The sequence below is a fragment of the Oncorhynchus tshawytscha genome, linkage group LG20, assembly GCF_018296145.1.
Source record: "Oncorhynchus tshawytscha isolate Ot180627B linkage group LG20, Otsh_v2.0, whole genome shotgun sequence".
NCBI classification, from domain to species: domain Eukaryota; kingdom Metazoa; phylum Chordata; class Actinopteri; order Salmoniformes; family Salmonidae; genus Oncorhynchus; species Oncorhynchus tshawytscha.
The window spans coordinates 717587-740460 of record NC_056448.1 but is presented as its reverse complement, the minus strand read 5'-3'; the positions used below and the strand labels follow the sequence as shown (position 1 = coordinate 740460).

The following is a 22874-nucleotide window of genomic DNA, read 5'->3' as shown; positions in this document are numbered from 1 at the left end:
TGACAGGTTATGATATGTTATGTCAGCTGTTGTAACTTTGTATGTGTATTAATTATGAATCCCCACTCTTCTTGGGTTTCAGCAAAATTAAGGCAGTTATATATTTTTAAATATTACAATACATTCATAACAGATTTCACAACACATTAAGTGTGTGCCCTCAGGCCCCTACTCTACTACCACATGTATACAAAACAAAATCCATATGTACGTGTGTATTGCGCGTATGTTATCATGTGTTTGTATGCATGTGTCTGTTGCTTCATAGTTCCCGCTGTTCCATAAGGTGTATTTTTATGTTTTTTAAATCTAATTTTACTGCTTGCATGAGTTACAATATGTGGAATAGAGTTCCTTGTAGGCATGGCTCTATGTAGTATGGTGCGCCTTCCATAGTCTGTTCTGGACTTGGGGACTGTGAAGAGACCTCTGGTAGCATGTCTTGTGGGGTATGCATGGGTATCTCAGCTGTGTGCCAGTAGTTCAAACAGACAGCTTGGTGCATTCAACATTTTTATGGTAAATTATCTTCCCCAAACTTGAAACTCACTCACTGCTTATATATGCCAGTTAGGCTCTACACCCCTTGTAAAGCAGATGAATGTGCTTCATTTTAAGAAGTTATTTGTCTATTTTAGTTGTGATACAAACATATAGGCCTATGGGCTAGGCTACAGGTGCGCAACTATGATTGGAACAAGTGGCAAAAAAAGGCATTGTTTCTTATGCATCATTCTCAAATTATAATATATATAATTCACAAGTTACAAGTTAAAGGCTAATATTGTCACCCATCAGACTATACTTGATTTGATCTTGTCTCTACATATACTAAATTGAGGTGGCAGGTAGCCTAGTGGTAAGAGTGGTAAGAGTGTTGGATTTGTAACCGAAAGGTTGCAAGATCAAATCCCCGAGCTGTCAAGGTAAAAAAAAACATGTCGTTTTGACCCTGAACAAGGAAGTTAACCCACTTTTCCTAGGCCGTCATTGAAAATAAGAATGTGTTCTTAACTAACTTGCCTAATTAAATCAAGATACATATACACTAAATAATATGTGTGTGACATTTGTTATGATTTAGAATGGATGATTATCATGCACCTGTATCGAAACAGGGGCAGCGGGGAAAAAATACTATGCACTTATATAGCGAATGGAGGACGCTTTTCCCCATGGTTTATTTTCATGCCAGCCAGGTTGGCTATACTCCTGTTTGTAAATATAAGCAATGTGCTTAATATTTGGAAAGTTGAGAAATAAATACAGTAGGCCTAGCCTATAGAAAGCTGATGGGACCCTCCTCTTTTTATCTGTTATCTCCCGCAATTGCATAGACTACTGAAATGTTGCGCAACATGAGCTCACATGAAGTGTTTGATTAGATTTTCGAAAAAATAGACTGCAATAGAGATTGTGTCATCTGTGGATCTTTTGGGGCGGTACGTGAATTGCAGTCGGTCCAGGTTGTCTGGGATGGTGGTGTTGATGTGAGCCATGACCAGCCTTTCAAAGAATTTCATGGCTACAGATGTGAGTGCTACAGTAGTTTCGACAGGTTACCTTGGCGTACTTGGGCATAGGGACTATGGTGCTCTGCTTGAAACGTGGGGATTACAGATTGAGTCAGGAAGAGGTTGAAAATATCAGTGAATATACTTACCAACTGGTCAGAGCATGCTCTGAGTACACGTCTTGGTAATCCGTCTGGCCCTACGGCCTTATCAATGTTAACCTGTTTAAAGTTCATACATCGGCTACGGAGAGCATGATCACACAGTCGTCCGGAACAGCTGGTGCTCTCATGCATGGTTCACTGTAGTGCTTGCCTTGAAGCGAGCATAGAAGGCATTTAGCTCATCTGATATGTTCTTGTGCCTGGGCAGCTCGCAGGTGGGTTTCCCTTTGTAATCCATGTGATAGTGTGCAAGCCCTGCCACATCCGATGAGCGTCAGAGGATTCAGATTTTCTTCGACATAGTGGAACCCGCATTCACAAAAAAAGTTATTACATTCACATGAGAGATCATCAGGATAACTATAGAACTTATTTCCAACCTTAAATTATTCAGAAGTTGATTGATGATTTTCCAAGTTGACTTTATATTGTTTGAGGATTCTTGGAATTTGGAAAACATTTTGGAAACCCGAAGTAGATGGGTGAATTTGTTCTTAAACCTTTTGTAATTAGCACAAAGATTTTTTGAGACTGGCTGTAAACCAAAGTTTACAATATACACAGGCAGTTTGAAAAAGCTAGCCTTTGCTTTCTTAACAGAAATGTGCATCCTGTAGCACAAACTCCAAAAAGTTCTGGGACAATGTAAAGTCCACAGAGAATAGGAGCACCTCCTCCCAGCTGCCCACTGCACTGAGGCTAGAAAACACTGTCACCACCGATAAATCCAAGATAATTTCAGTAAGCCTGCACCCAACAGCCCTGCACCCCCCACAGCAACTTGCCCAAACCTCCCCCATTTCTCCTTCACCCAAATCCAGATAGCTGATGTTCTGAAAGAGCTGCAAAATCTGGACCCTTACAAATCAGCTGGGCTAGACAATCTGGACCCTCTCTTTCTAAAATGATCCACCGCAATTGTTGCAACCCCTATTACTAGCCTGTTCAACCTCTTAAGTATCGTCTGAGATCCAAAAAAGATTGGAAAGCTGCCGCGGTCATCCCCCTCTTCAAAGGGGGAGACACTCTGACACAAACGGTTACAGACCTATATCTATCCTACCCTGCCTTTCTAAGGTCTTCGAAAGCCAAGTTAACAAACAGATCACAGACCATTTCGAATCCCACCGTACCTTCTCCACTATGCAATCTGGTTTCCGAGCTGGTCATGGGTGTACCTCAGCCACGCTCAAGGTTCTAAACGATATCATAACCGATAAAAGACAGTACTGTGCAGCCGTATTCATCGACCTGGCCAAGGCTTTCGACTATGTCAATCACCACATTCTTATCGGCAGACTCAACAGCCTTGGTTTCTCAAATTACTGCCTCGCATGGTTCATCAACTACTTTTCAGACAGAGTTCAGTGTGTCAAATCGGAGGGCCTGTTGTCCGGACCTCTGGCAGTCTCTATGGTGATGCCACAGGGTTCTTTTCTCGGGCCGACTCTTTTCTCTGTATACATGAATGATGTCGCTCTTGCTGCTGGTGATTCTCTGATCCACCTCTACGCAGATGACACCATTCTGTATACTTCTGGCACTTCTTTGGACACTGTTAACTAACCTCCAGACGAGCTTCAATGCCATACAACTCTCCTTCCGTGACCTCCAACTACTCTTAAATGCAAGTAAAACTAAATGCATGCTCTTCAACCAATCGCTGCCCGCACCTGCCCGCCCATCCAGCATCACCACTCTGGACGGTTCTGACTTAGAATATGTGGACAATTACAAATACCTAGGTGTCTGGTTAGACTGTAACTCTCCTTCCAGACTCACATTAACCATCTCCAATCCAAAATTAAATATAGAATCGGCATCCTATTTCACAACAAAGCATCCTTCACTCATGCTACCAAATATACCCTCGTAAAACTGACTATCCTACCGATCGTCGACTTCGGCGATGTCATTTATAAAATAGCCTCCAACACTCTACTCAGCAAATTGGATGCAGTCTAGCACAGTGCCATCCGTTTTGTCACCAACGCCCCATATATTACCCACCACTGTGACCTGTATGCTTTCGTTGGCTGGCCCTCGCTTCATATTCATCGCCAAACCCACTGGCTCCAGGTCATCTATAAGTCTTTGCTAGGTAAAGCCCCACCTTAGCTCACTGGCCACCATAGCAGCACCCACCCGTAGCACGCTCTCCAGCAGGTATATTTCAATGGTCACCCCCAAAGCCTATTCCTCCTTTGTCTGCCTTTCCTTCCAGTTCTCTGCTGCCAAAATCACTGAAGCTGGAGACTCATATCTCCCTCACAAACGTTAAGCATCATCTGTCAGAGCAGCTCACAGATCACTGCATCTGTACATAGCCCATCTGTAAATAGGCCATCCAACTACCTCATCCCTATATTGTTATTTAACATTTGTTTTGCTCCTTTTCACCCCAGTATCTCTACTTGCACATTGATCTTCTGTACATCTATCACTCCAGTGTTTAATTGCTAAATTGTAATTTTTTCACCTCTATGGCCTATTTTCTTACCTCTCTAATTTTACCTCATTTGCACACACTCTATATAGATTTTTTTTCCTAACTCTGTGTTGTTTGTGTCGCACTGCTTTGCTTTATCTTGGCAGTTGTACATGAGAACTTGTTCTCAACTGGCCTACCGGGTCAAATAAAGGTGAAATAAAAAAGGTTTACAGAACCCATCTGCTACTCTCTTACTCAGTCTAACAAAGGGAAAGCAACTTACATGTTATTGATTGAAGAAAAGATTACACTTAAAAAGCACTTGAACACAATCATGTCCGACCCATGTCCGACCCATGAGCACATTAATGCCCCAATTGCCACGCTCCCCTGGTATGACACCTCTGATGAAGTGTGCTACCTTAGAAGTTTGACTGAGTTGCAATCCACCCCCAAATAATACGTCTTCAGTTATTGATATCAGATCAGGTATAGTTTAAAACTAGCTGGTCAAAATATTTTTAAAATCTACGAAGTGGGGGTGTTGTTTTTATCTACAGTATTATCTTGTGATTTTATGCTGTGTTAAAATGAAGTGAATCTGAATGTCTATCCCAGCTTTATTTACTAAACATGGCATTAAAGTTGATGATAGCAAATAATTGTATCTGTCTGAGCTATTTAGCACTCGGCTAGTTTGTTCTGCCTTTGCTTGTCATGTTCCTTACTGGTTGGGGCTGCTAGAGGCTCTGTGTTCTCCCGGCAAGTTTTTAGAACAGTATGGTGAAGTAATACTATAGTGCAACCGGTTGCACCACATTACAGGCATACCAACTATACAGTACTCTCCTCATGCATGTCTTTTTGTATTACTGTCCTGTTGCATATGTTTTATTGTAGCTGACAATGTTTTACTGTTCCTAAGGGGCAACAAGGTGTGGACGGAGGGAGAGGCAAACCTGGAGCCCCTGGACAACCTGTGAGTGTGGATCTGTTGAAGCTATGATTTACACATCAATATGTATTTACATTTTACATTGTAAACATGGGATTGTGTACCCAAGCATGCCTGCAAATCATTGGCATTAATGAGCCAAATCAGTCATAACTGTACTGTATAGAAATGCATTGTGCAACAAGGAGTATAGAATATACAGCATGAATACACCACAAAAACCTGTATTCTTAAAAACAAACTGTTTTATAGATTTTTACATTGTGACTGCGCAGACACAACAAACATATTTCTCATTTGTACAAAATAAAATAATCAACCTACCCCCGAGCCCAAATGTGCTTGGACCAACACACCATAGAGCCACCAACACAGAGAATAGTGAGGCGCTGGATTTACGAGGCAGACTCTATGCTGCGCGATTGCTTTGAGAATATTGATTGGAATATATTAATAGATTCATCCACACAGGACTCATTAATCAACATTGACAAATATACTGTACATCGTCAGTCACAGGCTTCATTAGGAAATGTGTTGATGATGACCCACAAGAACAATCCGGACATACCCCAAACAAAAACCCTGAATGAAGGAGAAAACTGTACAATGCTGAGAGCTCGTACTGCAGCAGAACGAACCCTGATGACTTGGTGGGGCACGACACATAATCCATTGGCGACGCAAAAAGACTATAGAGATTCAAACTTGAATTGATGTTCGACAACTGACTACAGACTATTACAGACTAAAGGCAAATCCAGCTGTGCAGTGCCCACTGACGCTTCCCTCCCAGACAAGCTTAACACATTCTATGATCGCTTCAAGGCAGACAATATAGAGCCATCCAGGAAGAGTCTCGCTGCTCCGGATGACCGGGTGCTTTCGCTCTATGAGGCTTATGTGAGGAAAACTCTCAAAAGAGTGAATACTTACCAAACCGCCGGCCCAGTTGGCATACCTGGCCGCGTCCCCAGAGTGAAGTCTTCTCTGACATCGCTCAACCTGTCCATTTCCCAGGCTGTAGTCCCCACCTGCTTTAAGGAGACCAACATCACCACCACTCTTGTCAAGAGGGCACAACAGCGTCTCTACTTCATAAGGTGGCTGAAGAAATTTGTCATGCCGCTCCAGGTCCTCTCCAAATACTACACCATCGAGAGCGTCCTGAAGACATCCAACTGCTGAACACTTGAACTGGACTGACCACCTGCTCTGATTCTCCGCACCACACTCACACAGGCATACACACACACACATACAGTTGAAGTCCCAAGTTTACGAACACTTAGGTTGGAGTCATTAAAACTCGTTTTTCGACCACTCCACAAATTTCTTGTTAACAAACTATAGTTTTGGCAAGTCGGTTAGGACAAAAGTAATTATTCCAATAATTGTTTACTGACAGATTATTTCACTGTATCACAATTCCAGTGGGTCAGAAGTTCACATACACTAAGTTGACTGTGCCTTTTATATAGCTTGGAAAATTCCAGAAAATGATGTCATGGCTTTATAAGCTTATGATAGGCTAAATGATATAATTTGAGTCAATTGGAGGTGTACCTGTGGATGTATTTCAAGGCCTACCTTCAAACGCAGTGCCTCTTTGCTTGACATCATAGGAAAATCTAAAGACAGGCAGCCAAGACCTCAGAAAAAAAATTGTAGACCTCCACAAGTCTGGTTCATCCTTGGGAGCAATTTCCAAACCCCTGAAGGCACCATGTTCACCTGTACAAACAATTGCATGCAAGAATAAACACCATGGGACCACCAGCCATCATACCTCTCAGGACGGAGATGCGTTCTGTTTCCTGGAGATTAATGGACTTTACTGTGAAAAGTGCAAATCAATCCCAGAACTACAACATAGGACCTTGTGAAGATGCTGGAGGAAACCGGTACAAAGCTATCTATATCCACAGTAAAACGAGTCCTATATCGACATAACCTGAAAGGCCGCTCAGCAAGGAAGAAGCCACTGCTCCAAAACCGCCATAAAAAAAGCCAGACTACGGTTTGCAACTGCACATGGCGAAAGAGATCGTACTTTTTCGAGAAATGTCCTCTGGTCTGATGAAACAAAAATAGAACTGTTTTGCCATAATGACCATCGTTATGTTTGAAGGAAAAAGGTGGTGGCATGCAAGCCGAAGAACACCATCCCAACCGTGAAGCACGGGGGTGGCAGCATCATGTTGTGGGGATGCTTTGCTGCAGGAGGGTCTGGTGTACTTCACAAAATAGATGGCATCATGAGAATGTAAATTGATGTAGATATATTGAAGCAACATCTCAAGACATCAGTCTTGGGTCTTCTAAATTGACATGGGTCTCCCAAATGGACAATGACCCCAAGCCTACTTCCAAAGTTGTGGCAAAATGGCTGAAGGACAACAAAGTCAAGGTATTGGAGTGACCATCACAAATCCTTGACCTCAATCCCATAGAAAATTTGTGGGCAAAACTGTAAAAGTGTGTGCGAGCAAGGAGGCTTACAAACCTGACTCTGTTACACCAGCTCTGTCTGGAGGACCTAGCCAAAACTCACCCAACTTATTGTGGGAAGCTTGTGGAAGGCTACCTGAAAATTTGATCCAAGTTAAACTATTTAAAGGCAATGCTACCAAATACTAATTGGGTGTATGTAAACTTCTGACCCACTGGGAATGTGATGAAAGAAATAAAAGCTGAAGTAAATCATTCTCTAAACTGAGTTTAATTAAATGTATTTGGCTAAGGTGTATGTAAACTTCCGAATTCAACTGTATACATTCATGCTTAACCCCTGCTACCAGACTCTTCCCCAATACACTTGTACTCAGTGACTGAGTACATCAGGAAGTGTATAAGTGAGGTTGTTCCTACTGTGACTATTAAAACCTACCCAAACCATAAAACATGGATAGATGGCAGCATTCGCACAAAACTGAAAGCATGAACCACCGTATTTAACCAATCAAAGTGACTGGGAAAATGGTTGAATACAAACATTGTAGTTATTCCCTCCGTTAGGCAAACAAACAGGCAAAACGTCAGTACAGAGACAAAGTGGAGTCGCAATTCAACAGCTCAGACACGAGACGTATGTGGCAGGGGCTACAGACAATCACGGAAATATCAGCCACGTCGTGGACACCGACATATTACTCCCAGACAAGCTAAACACCTTCGCCCGCTTTGAGGATAACATAGTGCCACCGATGCGGCCCGCTCCCAAGGACTGTGGGCTCTCATTCTCCGTGGCCGAAGTGAGTAAGACATTTAAACGCGTTAGCCCTCGCAAGGCTGCCGGCCCAGACGGCATTCCTAGCCGCATCCTCAGAGCATGCTCACACCAGCTGGCTTGAGTGTTTACGGACATATTCAATCTCTCCCTATCCCATTCTGCTGTCCTCACTTGCTTCAAGATGTCCACCATTGTTCCTGTACCCAAAAAAGCAAAGGTAACTGAGCTAAACGACTACCGCCCCGTAGCACTCACTTCCATCATCATGAAGTGCTTTGAGAGACTAGTCAAGGACCATATCACCTCCGCCTTACCTGACACCCTAGACCCACAACTTGCATACTACCCCAATAGTTCCACAGACGATACAATCGCCATCGCACTGCACACTGCCCTCTTCCATCTGGACAAGAGGAATACCTATGTAAGAATGCTGTTCATTGACTATAGCTCAGCATTCAACACCATAGTACCCTCTATGCTAATCATCAATCTTGGGGCCCTGTGTCTTAACCCCGCCCTGTGCAATTGGGTTCTGGACTTCCTGATGGGCCGCCCTCAGGTGGTGAATGTAGTAATCAACACCTCCACTTCACTGATCCTCTACACGGGGGCCCCCCAAGGCTGCATGCTCAGCCCCCTCTTGTACGCCCTGTTCACCCATAACTGTGTGGCCATGCACGTCTCCAACTCAGTCATCAAGGTTACAGACAGCACAACAGTAGTAGGCCTGATTACCAACATTGACGACGCAGCTTACAGGTAGGAGGTAAGAGCCCTGGCGGAGTTGTGCCAGGAAAACAACCTCTCCCTCAATTTCAACAAAACTAATGAGCTGATCGTGGACTTCAGGAGACAGCAGGGGGAGCACCACCCTATCCACATCAATGGGACCGCAGTGGAGAAGGTGAAAATGGAAAATCTGAAATGGTCCACCCTTACAGACAGTGTTGTGAAGAACGCGCAACAGCACCTCTTCAAACTCAGGAGGCCGAAGAAACTTGGCTTGGCCCCTAAGACCGTCTTTTACAGATGCACAATTGAAAGCATTCTGTCGGGCTATATCACAGGCTGGTACGCCCTCAACCACAGGGCTCTTCAGAGGGTGGTCCGATCTGCCCAACGCATCACCGGGGGCACACTGCCTGCCCTCCAGGACACTTACAGCACCCGATGTCAAAGGAAGGCCAAAAAGATCATCAAGGACATCAACCACCCAAGCCACGACCTGTTCATCCTGCTATCATCCAAAACAGAAGGCGAGATCAGTACAGGTGCATCAAAGCTGGGACCGAGAGACAGAAAAACAGCTTCTATCTCAAGATCATCAGACTTAAATAGCCATCACTAGCCAGCTGGCTACCACCCGGTTCCTCAAACCTGCACCTTAGAGAGTGCTGCCCTATGTACATAGACATGGAATCACTGGTCACATGAATAATGGAACACTAGTCACTTTAAACATACTGCTTTACTCATTTCATATGTATATACTGTATTCTACTGTATTTTAGTTAATGCCATTCCGAAGTTGCTCATCCTAATATTTATACATTTTTTAATTCCATTATTTTACTTTGAGATTTGTGTGTATTGTTCTGAACTGTTAGATACTACTGCATTGTTGGAGCTAGGAACACGAGCATTTCGCTACACCCGCAATAACATTGGATAAATATGTGTACAGTATGTGACAAATAAAATTTAATTTGACTGTTGTTCTCCAAATGTCTTGCTAGACACCTTCAATTTATTGTTCACTCTGTTCCTATTTCCAAATGGTCAAATTTCCAAACCAGGAAGGTCAAAATAGATTCTATATAAATAAAAGGTCTTTGAAACTGTTATTGATTCAAATAAAATGAAATACAATTTTATTTGTCACATGCACCTTAACCAACAACGCGGTTTAGAAAATATTGACAAAATACACTAAAGTATAACAAGTAACACAATAGAATAATAATAACGAATGGGTACCGGTACTGAGGCAATGTGTAGGAGTACAGGTTCGTCGAGGTCATTTACTTGTGTTAGCGTTAGAACTATAAATATACTATATTCATTGGTCCTCTTAATAATGGTATACTTGTTGCTGTTCATCAAGTCTGCCTATCCTTTATCTGATGTTCACTGATCTGATGTCCTAGGGACATCCAGGACCTCATGCACAACACGGGCCCAAAGGATCCAAAGGAGATCAAGTAAGGATGTTAAACATTATCACCATATTTGTTGAACCACCTAAACATTGCATAGTCTTGGTGTTTGGGTGTGTCTGTGAACATGTTACTGAACTGTGCAGATAGTGCACATTTATCCACTTATGACCCTGACGCCTAACTATACACAACTCATACATGAGCATTAGCCATTCTCATGCCATTTTGACAGGGCCTTTTGCCATTTCTATGTGAATTTAGTGTTTTTTTCTGTTTTTCTCTCTCACTCTCTCTTTCGCTCTATTTCATTGTCTGTTTAGGGTCAGAAAGGCAAACTAGGTCAGAGAGGAGAATCTGGAAGCAGAGGTTCGCTGGTAAGGAGTAGATTTCTCTCTGGTACTGTCTCTAGTCCACGACTGATTATGTTATCAGCATTTTGTTTAGTCTACATTTCAGTCTTCATATATCACAGCATGCTGGATTTTGGGGAAATGCTTGGACATGACCTCATGTTTTCTAAAGGTTTTCATGGCTGATCTTCAAAACTTGAGTGGTACAAAAACAGCATAGATAGAACTGCCATAGTTTGCTAATGTTCAAATCAGATTTGGATGTGCATCTCACCTTGATTTCAATTGCACTCTTTGTCAGACGTCACTTATGTAGCATCAGCTTTTTAAAAACCTAAACCAACTCATGAGCGGGTTTCAGAAGATATAAATCATAATGGATCAAGCAATATAAGCCACAATCTTTACACATAAGCATATTATTATAAAACATTCATTCTCCATACCGTTATTATTTAGCCTACTTTGACATAGGCCTAATGTAAAAACAATTTTGAAAGACTTGGAACCGACAAAGGCTTACTGTAGATTCAATCAGTTCAGCATTAACCCGTGATAACTGACACCTACATAGCAGATAGCAGAAACTCCAAGAAGCTAGCCTGAAACTAGCCAGAAGCTAATCGAGAAGCTAATCAGAAGCTAGTTCAGAAGCTAGTTAGCTTCTTTACTGGCAAATCGTTAGTATTCAGCTAACCGCGGTTTGTGGTCATCAGCTATCCTTTAGCTCGAAAATCTATCGCCAGTTCTGTACGGCGCAGCGCGGCTCGGAACGGAACACACCGGACCAATTTTTCTCTCCATGTCCCTGGATTTCGACTGCTCTCTGGACATTCATGCCCGGATCTCACAGCTAGCTAGCTGCTATCCGTGTGACTATCGGCCTTCGTCGATTCCGGAGCAAACATCAATTATTCCCGGAGCTAGCAGGCTCCGTCAATCACTCCTGCGTTCCATCAATCACTCCTGGGCTGCAGTCACCTATCCGGACCCGTTTTACTGCCTACGCGGAGCCCCACCCGGCCTTCACAACTGGACTGCCGACGTTATCTACCCGAAGGAGATCCGGCTGGCTCCTCCGTCACGACGTTACCTGAACGCCCATCTGCGGCCTGCTAACCGTTAGCTGTCTTACCGGCTGCTATCTGAATAGACAATCGGACAATTTATTTATTTTTATTATTATTATGTTTTCTTCTTGGGCCTCTATAACTATATCTATTGTTTTTATTTTTGTTGTTGTTGTGTGATTTGGATTAATCCCCTCTACCACACGGAACCCCACTAATCTACTGACGGAACGCAAGAGGTGGCTAACAACAGACCTCCATCCTATGCTAGCTTGCTACCGATGGCCTGGCTAGCTGTCTAAATCGCCGTGACCCCCAACCAACCTCTCCACTCACTGGACCCTTTTGATCACTCGACTAAGCATGCCTCTCCTTAATGTCAATATGTCTTGTCCATTGCTGTTCTGGTTAGTGTTTATTGGCTTATTTCACTGTAGAGCCTCTAGTCCTGCTCACTATACCTTATCCAACCTATTAGTTCCACCACCCACACATGCAATGACATCTCCTGGTTTCAATGATGTTTCTAGAGACAATATCTCTCTCTACATCACTCAATACCTAGGTTTACCTCCACTGTATTCACATACTACCATACCTTTGTCTGTACATTATACCTTGATGCTATTTTACCGCCCCCAGAAACCTCCTTTTACTCTATGTTCCAGACGTTCTAGACGACCAATTCTCATAGCTTTTAGCCGTACCCTTATTCTACTCCTCCTATGTTCCTCTGGCGATGTAGAGGTGAATCCAGGCTCTGCAGTGCCTAGCTCCACTCCTATTCCCCAGGCCCTCTCTTTTGTCGACTTCTGTAACCGTAATAGCCTTGGTTTCATGCATGTTAACATTAGAAGCCTCCTCCCTAAGTTTGTTCTATTCACTGCTTTAGCACACTCTGCCAACCCAGATGTTCTAGCTGTGTCTGAATCCTGGCTTAGGAAGACCACCAAAAATTCAGAAATTTTAATTCCAAACTACAACATTTTCAGACAAGATAGAACTGCCAAAGGGTGCGGTGTTGCAATCTACTGCAAAGATAGCCTGCAGAGTTCTGTCCTACTATCCAGGTCTGTACCCAAACAATTTGAACTTCTACTTTTAAAAATCCACCTCTCTAAAAACAAGTATCTCACCGTTGCCGCCTGCTATAGACCACGCTCTGCCCCCAGCTGTGCTCTGGACACCATATGTGAACTGATTGCCTCCCATCTATCTTCAGAGTTCGTGCTGCTAGGCGACCTAAACTGGAACATGCTTAACACCCCAGCCATCCTACAATCTAAACTTGATGCCCTAAATCTCACACAAATTATCAATATTTAGCATCTTCAAAGTGGTAGGCATGTTGTGTAAATTAAATGATACAAATCCCCCAAAAGGCAACAAAATAAGAAAAATGCCAAGGGGGGTGAATACTTTCGCAAGCCACTGTACATCTCACATTCCAGTGTTCAAACTTGTAGACAAGGCTGCACGGTATTTCTACTAATGTGACTAGCCAATGGCAATCTCCGCTTTAGGTGTAATGCCGAGATGTTGTTTTGACAGCTATAATGCAGTTCTGGCTAGCGCGTGTTAGCTAGCGCGAATCTGATTGAATCAACTCTAAATAAAGCAAAGTCAGCTAAATACGGTAGCTTACCTGTCCACCTTCACGCCGCATTTGCCCATAATTGAGGGATTTCATTCCTAAACACTATGTCCACAATTTCTTTTACATTTGTCTTTTCATCAGAAATGAATACCTTTATGTTGTTATGTTTATTTTTACTGTTCTCAGATTTTTCATTCATAGATTTTAGATATACAGTTGAAGTCGGAAGTTTACATACACTTAGGTTAGAGTCATTAAAACTCATTTTTCAACCACTCCACAAATTTCTTGTAAACAAACTATAGTTTTGGCAAGTCAGTTAGGACATCTACTTTGTGCATGACACAAGTCATTTTTCCAACAATTGTTTACAGACAGATTATTTCACTTATAATTCATTGTATCACAATTACAGTGGGTCAGAAGTTTACATACACTAAGTTGACTGTGCCTTTAACTTCTCTAGGGTCTGTGGGACGCTACTGTCCCACCTGGCCAACATCCAGTGAAATTGCTGCCGCCAAATTCAAAAACAGAAATACTCATTATAAAAATTAATGAAACATACAAGTGTTATACATGGGCTTAAAGACAAAAATTATTGTTAATCCAACCGCTGTGTCAGATTTCAGAAAGGCTTTACGGCGAAAGCTAACCATGTGATTATCTGAGAACAGCCCCTTTCAGACAAATCATTACAAACAGCCAAGCAGCCAAGAAGCGGAGTAACAAAAGTCAGAAATGGCGATAAAATGTATCACTTACCTTTGATGATCTTCATATGGTTACATGCCGAAGACTCAATTTTACACAATAAATGTTTGTTTTGTTCGATAATGTCCCTCTTTATGTCCAAAAACCTCAGTGTTGTTGGTGCGTTTTGTTCAATATTCCATTGGAACAAAGCGCGGTCACAAAAGACAGATGAAAAATTGAAAAAGTACCCTAAAGGTTTGTAGAAACATGTCAAAGGATGTTTATACTCAAACCTCAAGTTCTTTTTGTCATAAATAATAGATAATATCTCAACCGGACAAAAGCTTTGTCAATAGATAAGGAAAAACAAGAAAGGTGCGCTCCCCGTCGTCGCTGGCTTCATGTCTGGAAATTTCCACTGTCCACTACTTGAATGTGCTGTTTCTCCATAATTTTTCACAGTTAAAGCCTGAAACAATGCCATAAGACTGGTCACATATTGTAGAAGGCATAGAGATTGTTAACTGTGTCATAAGTCTTTGTATGGTGTATAGGCTTTCAATGGAAAAAAAGGCATTTCAAAATAAAGGCGCATCTTGGATGGATTTTCCTCAGGTTTTCGCCTGCCGTATCGGTTATGTTAACCTCACAGACATTATTTTAACAGTTTCGGAAACGTTAGAGTGTTCTCTATCCAAATCTACCAATTATATGCATATCCTAGCTTCTGGACCTGAGTAGCAGGCAGTTTACTTTGGACACGCTTTTCATCCAAAATTTCAAATGCTGCCCCCTACCCTAGTTGGGTTAAGGTACCACGTTCATCTGTACAAACAATAGTACGCAAGTATAAACACCATGGGACCACGCAGCCATCATACCACTCAGGAAGGAGATGAATGTACTTTGGTGCGAAAAGTGCAAATCAATCCCAGAACAACAGCAAATGACCATGTGAAGATGCTGGAGGAAACCGGTACAAAAGTATCTATATCTACATGGAGACAAAGATGGTACTTTTTGGAGAAATGTCCACTGGTCTGATCAAACAAAAATATAACTGTTTGGCCATAATGATCATCGTTATGTTTAGAGGAAAAAGGGGGAGGATTGCAAGCCGAAGAACACCATCCCAACCGTGAAGCACAGGGGTGGCATCATCATGTTGTGGGGATGCTTTGCTACAGGAGGGACTGGTGCACTTCACAGAATAGATGGCATCATGAGACAGGAAAAAAATGTGGATATACTGAAGCAACATCTCAAGACATCAGCCAGAAAGTTAAAGCTTAATCGCAAATGGGTCTTCCGAATGGACAATGACCCCAAGCATACTTCCAAAGTTGTGGCAAAATGGCTTAAGAACAACAAAGTCAAGGTATTGGAGTGGCCATCACAAAGCCCAGATCTCAATCCTATAGAAAATGTGTGGGCAGAACTGAAAAAGCATGTGTGAGCAAGGAGGCCTACAAACCTGACTCCGTTACACCAGCTCTGTCAGGAGGAATGGGCCAAAATTCACTCAACTTATTGTGGGAAGCTTGTGGAAGGCTACCTGAAACATTTGACCCAAGTTAAACAATTTAAAGGCAATGCTACAAAATACTAATTGAGTGTATGTAAACTTCTGACCCACTGGGAATATGATGAAAGAAATAAAAGCTGAAATAAATAATTCTCTCTAATATTATTCAGACATTTCACATTCTTAGGATCATCACTTTATTTTAACTGACCTAAGACAGGGAATTTTTACTAGGATTAAATGTCAGGAATTGTGAAAAACTGAGTAAGTGATTTTGGCTAAGGTGTATGTAAACTTCTGACTTCAACTGTATATAGCACAGCCACACAACTACTATATATCCGTTCGTATCATGCATATTTTACATTTTTTAAATATTATTTTTAATATGGACTTCACACGTTTAATTTGTACAGTTCTTTATTAAAAATAACATTTTTCACATTTGACTGTACAAAACCTTGCAGTGCTGTACTTAACCTGGTTACATTAATAGTCGGCCATACTGATAATAACATTCCTGTGATTTCACACCAAAAACGTGACAGGGCTTTCACACATTTGGTGCTGATGGCTCGTTCTCCCTTTTTCTATATCCTTCTTGCTTATTTTGTCTTTCTTCTTCCTCAGGGTGTGGTTGGTCTCCATGGCCCAAGAGGCATGGTGGGGCGAGAGGGGCTGGAGGGCGTGCCAGGCGTAGACGGAGTCTCAGGGAAGGATGGGTCCAAAGGCATGCCAGTGAGTAGAGCATGTGGAGCGTGTGGAGAGAGAGTTTTGGACAGTATTTGTGGTCAGTAGTTGTGTGCTCAATAGTTGTGTGGTTGTGGTCAGTAGTTGTGTGGTTAGAAGTTGTGGTCAGTAGTTGTTGTCAGTAGTTGTGTGGTAAGTTGCTGTGCGGTTGTGGCAAGTAGATGTCTTTCTCAGTAGTCATGTGGTCAATAATTGTGTTGTGTGATCAGTTGGTGTGTGGTTGTTGTCAGTAATATTCTTTCTCAGTAGTTGTGTGGTCAGTAGTTGTGTTATTGTGGTCAGTAGTTGTGTGGTTAAGGTCAGTAGTTGTGGTTAGGTGTTGTGTTGTGTTCAGTAGTTGTATGGTTCAGTAGTTTTGTGGTAAGTAGGTTTAGTCAGTAGTTGTATGGTTCAGTAGTTTTGTGGTAAGTAGGTTTAGTCAGTAGTTGTGTGGTCAGTTGTGTGGTTGTGGTGAGTAGTTATCTTTCTCAATAGTTGTGTGGTCAGTAGTTGTGTGATCAGTTGGTGTGTGGTTGTTGTCAGTAGTTGTGTGCTCAGTAGCTGTGGTCAGTAGGTGGGTTGTGGTCAGTAGGTGTGTTGTGGTCAGTAGCTGTGGTCAGGTCAGGTGTTGTAGTCAGTAGTAGTATGGTTTAGTAGTTTTGTGGTAATTAGGTTTAGTCAGTAGTTGTGTGGTCAGTTTTGTGGTTGTGGTGAGTAGTTGTCTTTCTCAGTTGTTGTGTGGTCAGTAGTTTTGTGGTCAGTAGGTATGTTGTGGTCAGTAGGTATGTTGAGGTCAGTAGGTGTGTTGTGGTGAGTAGTTGAATGGTTCAGTAGTTTTGTGTTAAGTAGGTTTAGTCAGTAGTTGTGTCAAATCAAATCAAATCAAATTTTATTGGTCACATACACATGGTTATGTGATGTTAATGCCAGTGTAGCAAAATGCTTGTGCAGTAATATCTAAACAGTAATCTAACAATTCCACAACAACTACCTAATACACACAAATCTAAAGGGATGGAATAAGACTCGACTCCTGGATGGTAGCGGGATGAACAGGCAGTGGCTTGGGTGGTTGTTGTCCTTGATGATCTTGTTGGCCTTCCTGTGACATTGGGTGCTGTAGGGTGTCTTGGAGGGCAGATAGTTTGCCCCAGTGATGAGTTGTGCAGACCGCACCACCCTCTGGAGAGCCTTGTGGATGAGGGCGGTGCAGTTGCCATACCAGGCAGTGATACAGCCCAACAGGATGCTCTCAATTCTGCATCTGTAAAAGTTTGTCAGGGTTTTAGGTGACAAGACACATTTCTTCAGCCTGTGCAGTCCTATGTGTATACTAACTGCCTGTGTATATTGGTTTCTAGCTTCCCTGAAAAGTTGCATATCACGGGGGCTGTTCGATGCTAATGAAGAACTCCATAGGATGTTTTTGTGTTGGTTAAGGGCAGTCAGGTCTGGAGAGAACCTATATCTATAAGATATATCTGCTCCTGGTTCTAAATTTCTTGAATGGGGCATGCTTATTTAAGATGGTGAACAAGGCATTTAAAAAAAATAACCAGGCATCCTCTACTGACGGGATGAGATCAATATCCTTCCAGGATACCCCGGCCAGGTCGATTAGAAAGGCCTGCTCGCTGAAGTGTTTCAGAGAGCATTTGACAGTGATGAGTGGGGGTCGTTTGACCGCTGACCCATTACGGATGCAGGCAATGAGGCAGTGATCGCTGAGATCTTGGTTGAAGACAGCAGAGGTGTATTTAGCCCGTGTTTAAGGCTTTGGGGAGGCACTGAGATCTTGATCAGAGGTGTATTTAGAGGGCAAGTTGAGCATATCATTAGTAAAGATTGAAAAAAGTTCTACCTGGAATATGTTTGAGAGAAAAGATTAAAGATCACCCTCTGTGTTCCATAATATAGCAGGGGGTGTAAAGCCAAAACACATACGTTTTTCCATCAGTAGACTATGATGGTGTTGGAGGAAATTATAGTTGAAATGATTAATTATGTATACATTTAAATTAGAACCATTTAGTTTAATACTATTATGTTGTGGTATGAAATGTATGGGTTTTTAGTTAAACTAGGACTGAAAATGTAGTTAAAACGAATGAATTGTCTGTACCTTGCGGGTTTAAGGGAGAAGGAGGCTATATCTTTTCAGAAAGATAAGAATGTTCTTTGATGTTCCATTAGTGGAGAAGAGTATATCTTTTAGACAGATTGGAATGTTTGTTTTATGAGGGGAGTAGAAGACAATCTCCAGACCTGAAGACACTGCGCTATTGTGTGGATCGGAGAAAGTGTGAGAACTGATGACGTCATTTTGATCTTCTCTTTAAAATGAAATGTTCTTTGTATTTTGGGTCAGTACTCATCAAGAATAAATGCTGAACTTGTTTTTAAGACTGGTCCCTTTCTATTTCATGCAAATGATAAATTTACAACTTATTATGAAATAGAGTGTGAATTTGGTTTTGGCTACAAAACATATAGGAATTTAGAATTCCTCTAACAGATGGATAATGTCAAAAGCCGCATTGTCTAACAAAACAGCTCCCATAATCTTTTTATCGTAATTGTCTCTCAGCCAATCATCAGCCATTTGTGTAAGTGCTGTGCTTGTCGAATGTCCTTCCCTATAAGTGTGCTGAAAGTCTGTTGTCAATTTGTTTACTGTAAAATAGCATTGTATCTGGTCAAACACCATTTTCTTTCAGAAGTTATCCAAAGGGTTGGTTACAGGCTGATTGGTCAGCTATTTCAGTCAGCCAGTAGAGAGGGCTTTACTATTCTTGGGCAGTGGAATTATCCAACACAAAAAAAATGAATGCATCATGCAACAATTTCTCAGATTTTGCTGAGTTACAGTTCATATAAGGAAATCAGTCAATTGAAATAAATGCATTAGGCCCTAATTTATGGATTTCACATGACTGGGCAAGGGTGAAGCCAGTGGTGGGCCTGGGAGGGCATAGGCCCACCTACTTGGGAGCCAGTCTGACCCACTGGGAAGCCAGTGAAAATATGTCAAATATGAATGGCAATATCGTCTGCTATTATCCTCTGTAGTTGTCAGACTCCAGTGCTTTGTCGGACGAGCTAAATGCCTTTTATGCTCGCTTCAAGGCACGCATTACACTGAACCATGCATGAGAGCACCAGCTGTTCCGGACAACTGTATGATCACGCTCTCCCTAGCCGATGTAAGAACTTTAAACAGGTTAACATTGATAAGGCCTTGGGGACAGACGGATTACCAAGATGCATACTCAGAGCATGTGCTGACCAGTTGGCAAGTATCTTCACTGACATTTTCAACCTCCTCCTGACTCAATCTGTAATCCCCACGTTTCAAGCAGACCACCGTAGTACCTGTGCCCAAGAATGCCAACGTAACCTGTCTAAATTACTATTGCCCTGTAGCACTCACATCTGTAGCCATGAAACACTTTGAAAGGCTGGTCATGGCTCACATCAACACCACCATCCCAGACAACCTGGACCCACTCCAATTTGCATACCGCCCCACAGATCCACAGATGACACAATCTCTATTGCACTCCACAATGCCCTTTCACATCTGGACAAAAGGAAAATCAGCGTTCAACACCATAGTGCCCACAAAGCTCATCACTAAGCTAAGGACCCTGGGACTAAACACCTCCCTCTGCAACTGGATTCTGGACTTCCTGAGGGGCCTCCCACAGGTGGTAAGGGTAGGCAACAACACATCTGTATCGCTGATCCTCAACACAGGGGCCCCTCAGGGGTGCGTGCTTAGTCTCCTCCTGTACTCCTTGTTCACCCATGACTTCATGGCCAAGAACGACTCCAACACCATCATTAGGTTTGCTGACGACACAACAGTTGAGCCAGCCTATAGGGAGGAGGTCAGAGACCTGGCAGTGTAGTGCCAGGACAACAACCTCTCCCTCAATGTGAGCAAGACAAAGGAGATGATCATGGACTACTGGAAAAGGAGTCAAACAGGCCCCCATTAACATCAACGGGGCTGTATTGGAGCGGTTCGAGAGTTTCCAGTTCCTTGGTGTCCACATCACCAACAAACTATCATGGTCCAAACACACCATGACAGTCGTGAAGAGGGCACAACAGCACCTTTTCCCCCAAAGGAGACTGAAAAGATTTGGCATGGGTTCCTAGATCTTCAAATAGTTCTACAGCTGCACCATCGACAGCATCCTGACCGTTAGCTTCACCGCCTGGTATGGTAACTGCTCGGCATTCCACCGTAAGGCGCTACAGAGGGTAGTGCACACAGCCCAGTACATCGCTGGGGCCAAGCTTCCTGCCATCCAGGACCGATACAGTAGGCAGTGTCAGAGGAAAGTCCGTAAAATTGTCAGAGACTCCAGTCACCCAAGTTATAGACAGTTTTCTCTGCTACCGCATGGCAAGGCCGTTATTGTAAATAAGATTTTGTTCTTAACTGACTTGCCAACTTAAATAAAAGTTAAATATAAAAAAGCTGGGGCTCATACTTCGCATTCTTCACAATAAGAATACCCAATGAATAATAATGATAAACAGGACAATACAGTACAAAAAAAATAGACTCTCTCTCTCTCTCTCTCTGTAGGGCGAGCATGGTGACGATGGTGAGTTCGGTCTCCCTGGCAAAGCTGGTTACCGTGGAAAAGTCGGCGGGCTGGGACTGCCGGGCGATATGGGAACCTTCGGACCAAAGGTACTGTAAGAGAGATGGAAATTGTGTAGTTGAGTATGGAGGAAGGGTTTTCATCAGGGTGTAAACATAGTCCAAGGATAATTGAATGACAATTCCAATTCAAGAATTGTAAAATCGTCATTAAATCCTTTTCGAGTCATCCCCTGAATTGACTGAATTAAAATGTAATTAAGCTCAATTTAAAGAATGTCTCGATTCTAGAAACATTTATGGAACGTTATTGTAGAGTAATAGGCACCTACTCCATACTACTATTCTTCATGTCAGTTGGCTCTATGTGATTTCTTCTCCCAGGGTGAAAGGGGCCTCCCAGGACAGACAGGACCCTCAGGGAAGAGAGGCTTTAAGGGTGGGATGGGACTGCCAGGGCCACAGGGGGACCAAGGGCCCAAAGGACAACCTGTAAGTTTCAGCCAACTAACCACGTGTATAGATCAATATTGGCATTGATGATACTGGTAATGCTCACATAGCATGGTTCCTGTATTAGCTTACTTCTGTTTTCTGATGAAGGTCTATTGATGGACGTTGTTTCCCCCCATTGTTGGGGCCACATCCTAACTGCTGTGTCTGATCTGTTCCAGGGTGATACAGGAGAACCAGGTTTTCCAGGGATACTGGGAGTGTTTGGACCAACAGTGAGTTCATAAACACATGCACATGTCAGACAGCCAAGGGGTATATGTAATGTAGCCAAACTACACCACCTACTGCATGTGTGTGTATATATATATATTATACAAGAAATGCACAAAAAAAAAGTCCTTAATAATGTTCATGAAAACAGTCGAGTTAGCAAAAAACAGTGTCCTTCCACCGCCAGTAGATGGCGACCTCGTACCACACAGCCCAGTTCAGATCTTAAGATGGCTAGGTGGGACAACCACATAAAGTGAGCTCCAAAAGTCTTGGGACAATGACAAATGTTTTTGTTGCTTTGGTTGTGCACTTAGGATTTGAAATGATACATTGATTGAGGTTAAAGTACAGACTGTCATCTTTAATTTGAGGGTATTTTCACCCTTATCTGGCGAACCATTTAGAAATTACAGCACTTCTTGTACATATTTCCCCCATTTTAGGGGACCAAAAGTATTGGGACAAATTCACATATATACGTATTAAAGTAGTCAAACGTTTAGTATTTGTATTTGTATTCAGCAGCTACTCTTCCTGGGGTCCAGCAAAATTAAGGCAGTTATACATTTTAAAAACATTACAATACATTCATAACAGAATTCACAACATTAAGTATATGCCCTCAGGCCTCTACTACCACATATCTAGAACACAAAATCAATGTGTATGTTATCGTGTGTTTGTATAAGTCCCATAGCCCAGATTATTTTGTGCCCAATAGAAATGAATGGTGAAGGATTCAATAATCTTAGTTAGACAAGGAAGCCTTGAAATGGGGTGATAGTTAAAAATCACTACAATACTTTAAATGGGGGGGTGGAACACATGTGTTGCACATGAAGTTATACTGATTGTATAAATGTTTGTCATTGATGTTTCCAGGGGCCTCCAGGTGACTTGGGACCAAAAGGCATACAGGGACCAAAAGGGCCACAGGGCACAATGGTAAGGGCCTTTTGTAGACCAGTCATTTCCGGCATGCTAGCTCTACCAAACCTGGGTTCAAGTAGTATTTGTTTTCTTTCAAGTACTTTGAGTTTTGGTTTCCCGGACACAGCTCAAGCCTAGTCCTAGATGAAAAAAGAACCCTGGAGGAAGAGTT

At 42.4% G+C, this 22874-nt stretch overlaps 1 protein-coding gene across 3 annotated transcripts in view; it reads left to right on the top strand.

Moving 5' to 3' along the window:
- Nucleotides 1-22874, top strand: part of col27a1a (collagen, type XXVII, alpha 1a) — a 221135-nt gene that overhangs the window by 177791 nt on the left and 20470 nt on the right. For all 3 annotated transcript variants that reach the window (XM_024381218.2, XM_024381219.2, XM_024381217.2), the window contains 8 exons: nucleotides 5035-5088; nucleotides 10447-10500; nucleotides 10779-10832; nucleotides 16327-16434; nucleotides 21026-21133; nucleotides 21428-21535; nucleotides 21718-21771; nucleotides 22655-22717. In XM_024381218.2, the coding sequence (XP_024236986.1) occupies nucleotides 5035-5088; nucleotides 10447-10500; nucleotides 10779-10832; nucleotides 16327-16434; nucleotides 21026-21133; nucleotides 21428-21535; nucleotides 21718-21771; nucleotides 22655-22717 (603 nt within the window). The remainder of the gene's footprint in view (nucleotides 1-5034; nucleotides 5089-10446; nucleotides 10501-10778; nucleotides 10833-16326; nucleotides 16435-21025; nucleotides 21134-21427; nucleotides 21536-21717; nucleotides 21772-22654; nucleotides 22718-22874) is intronic.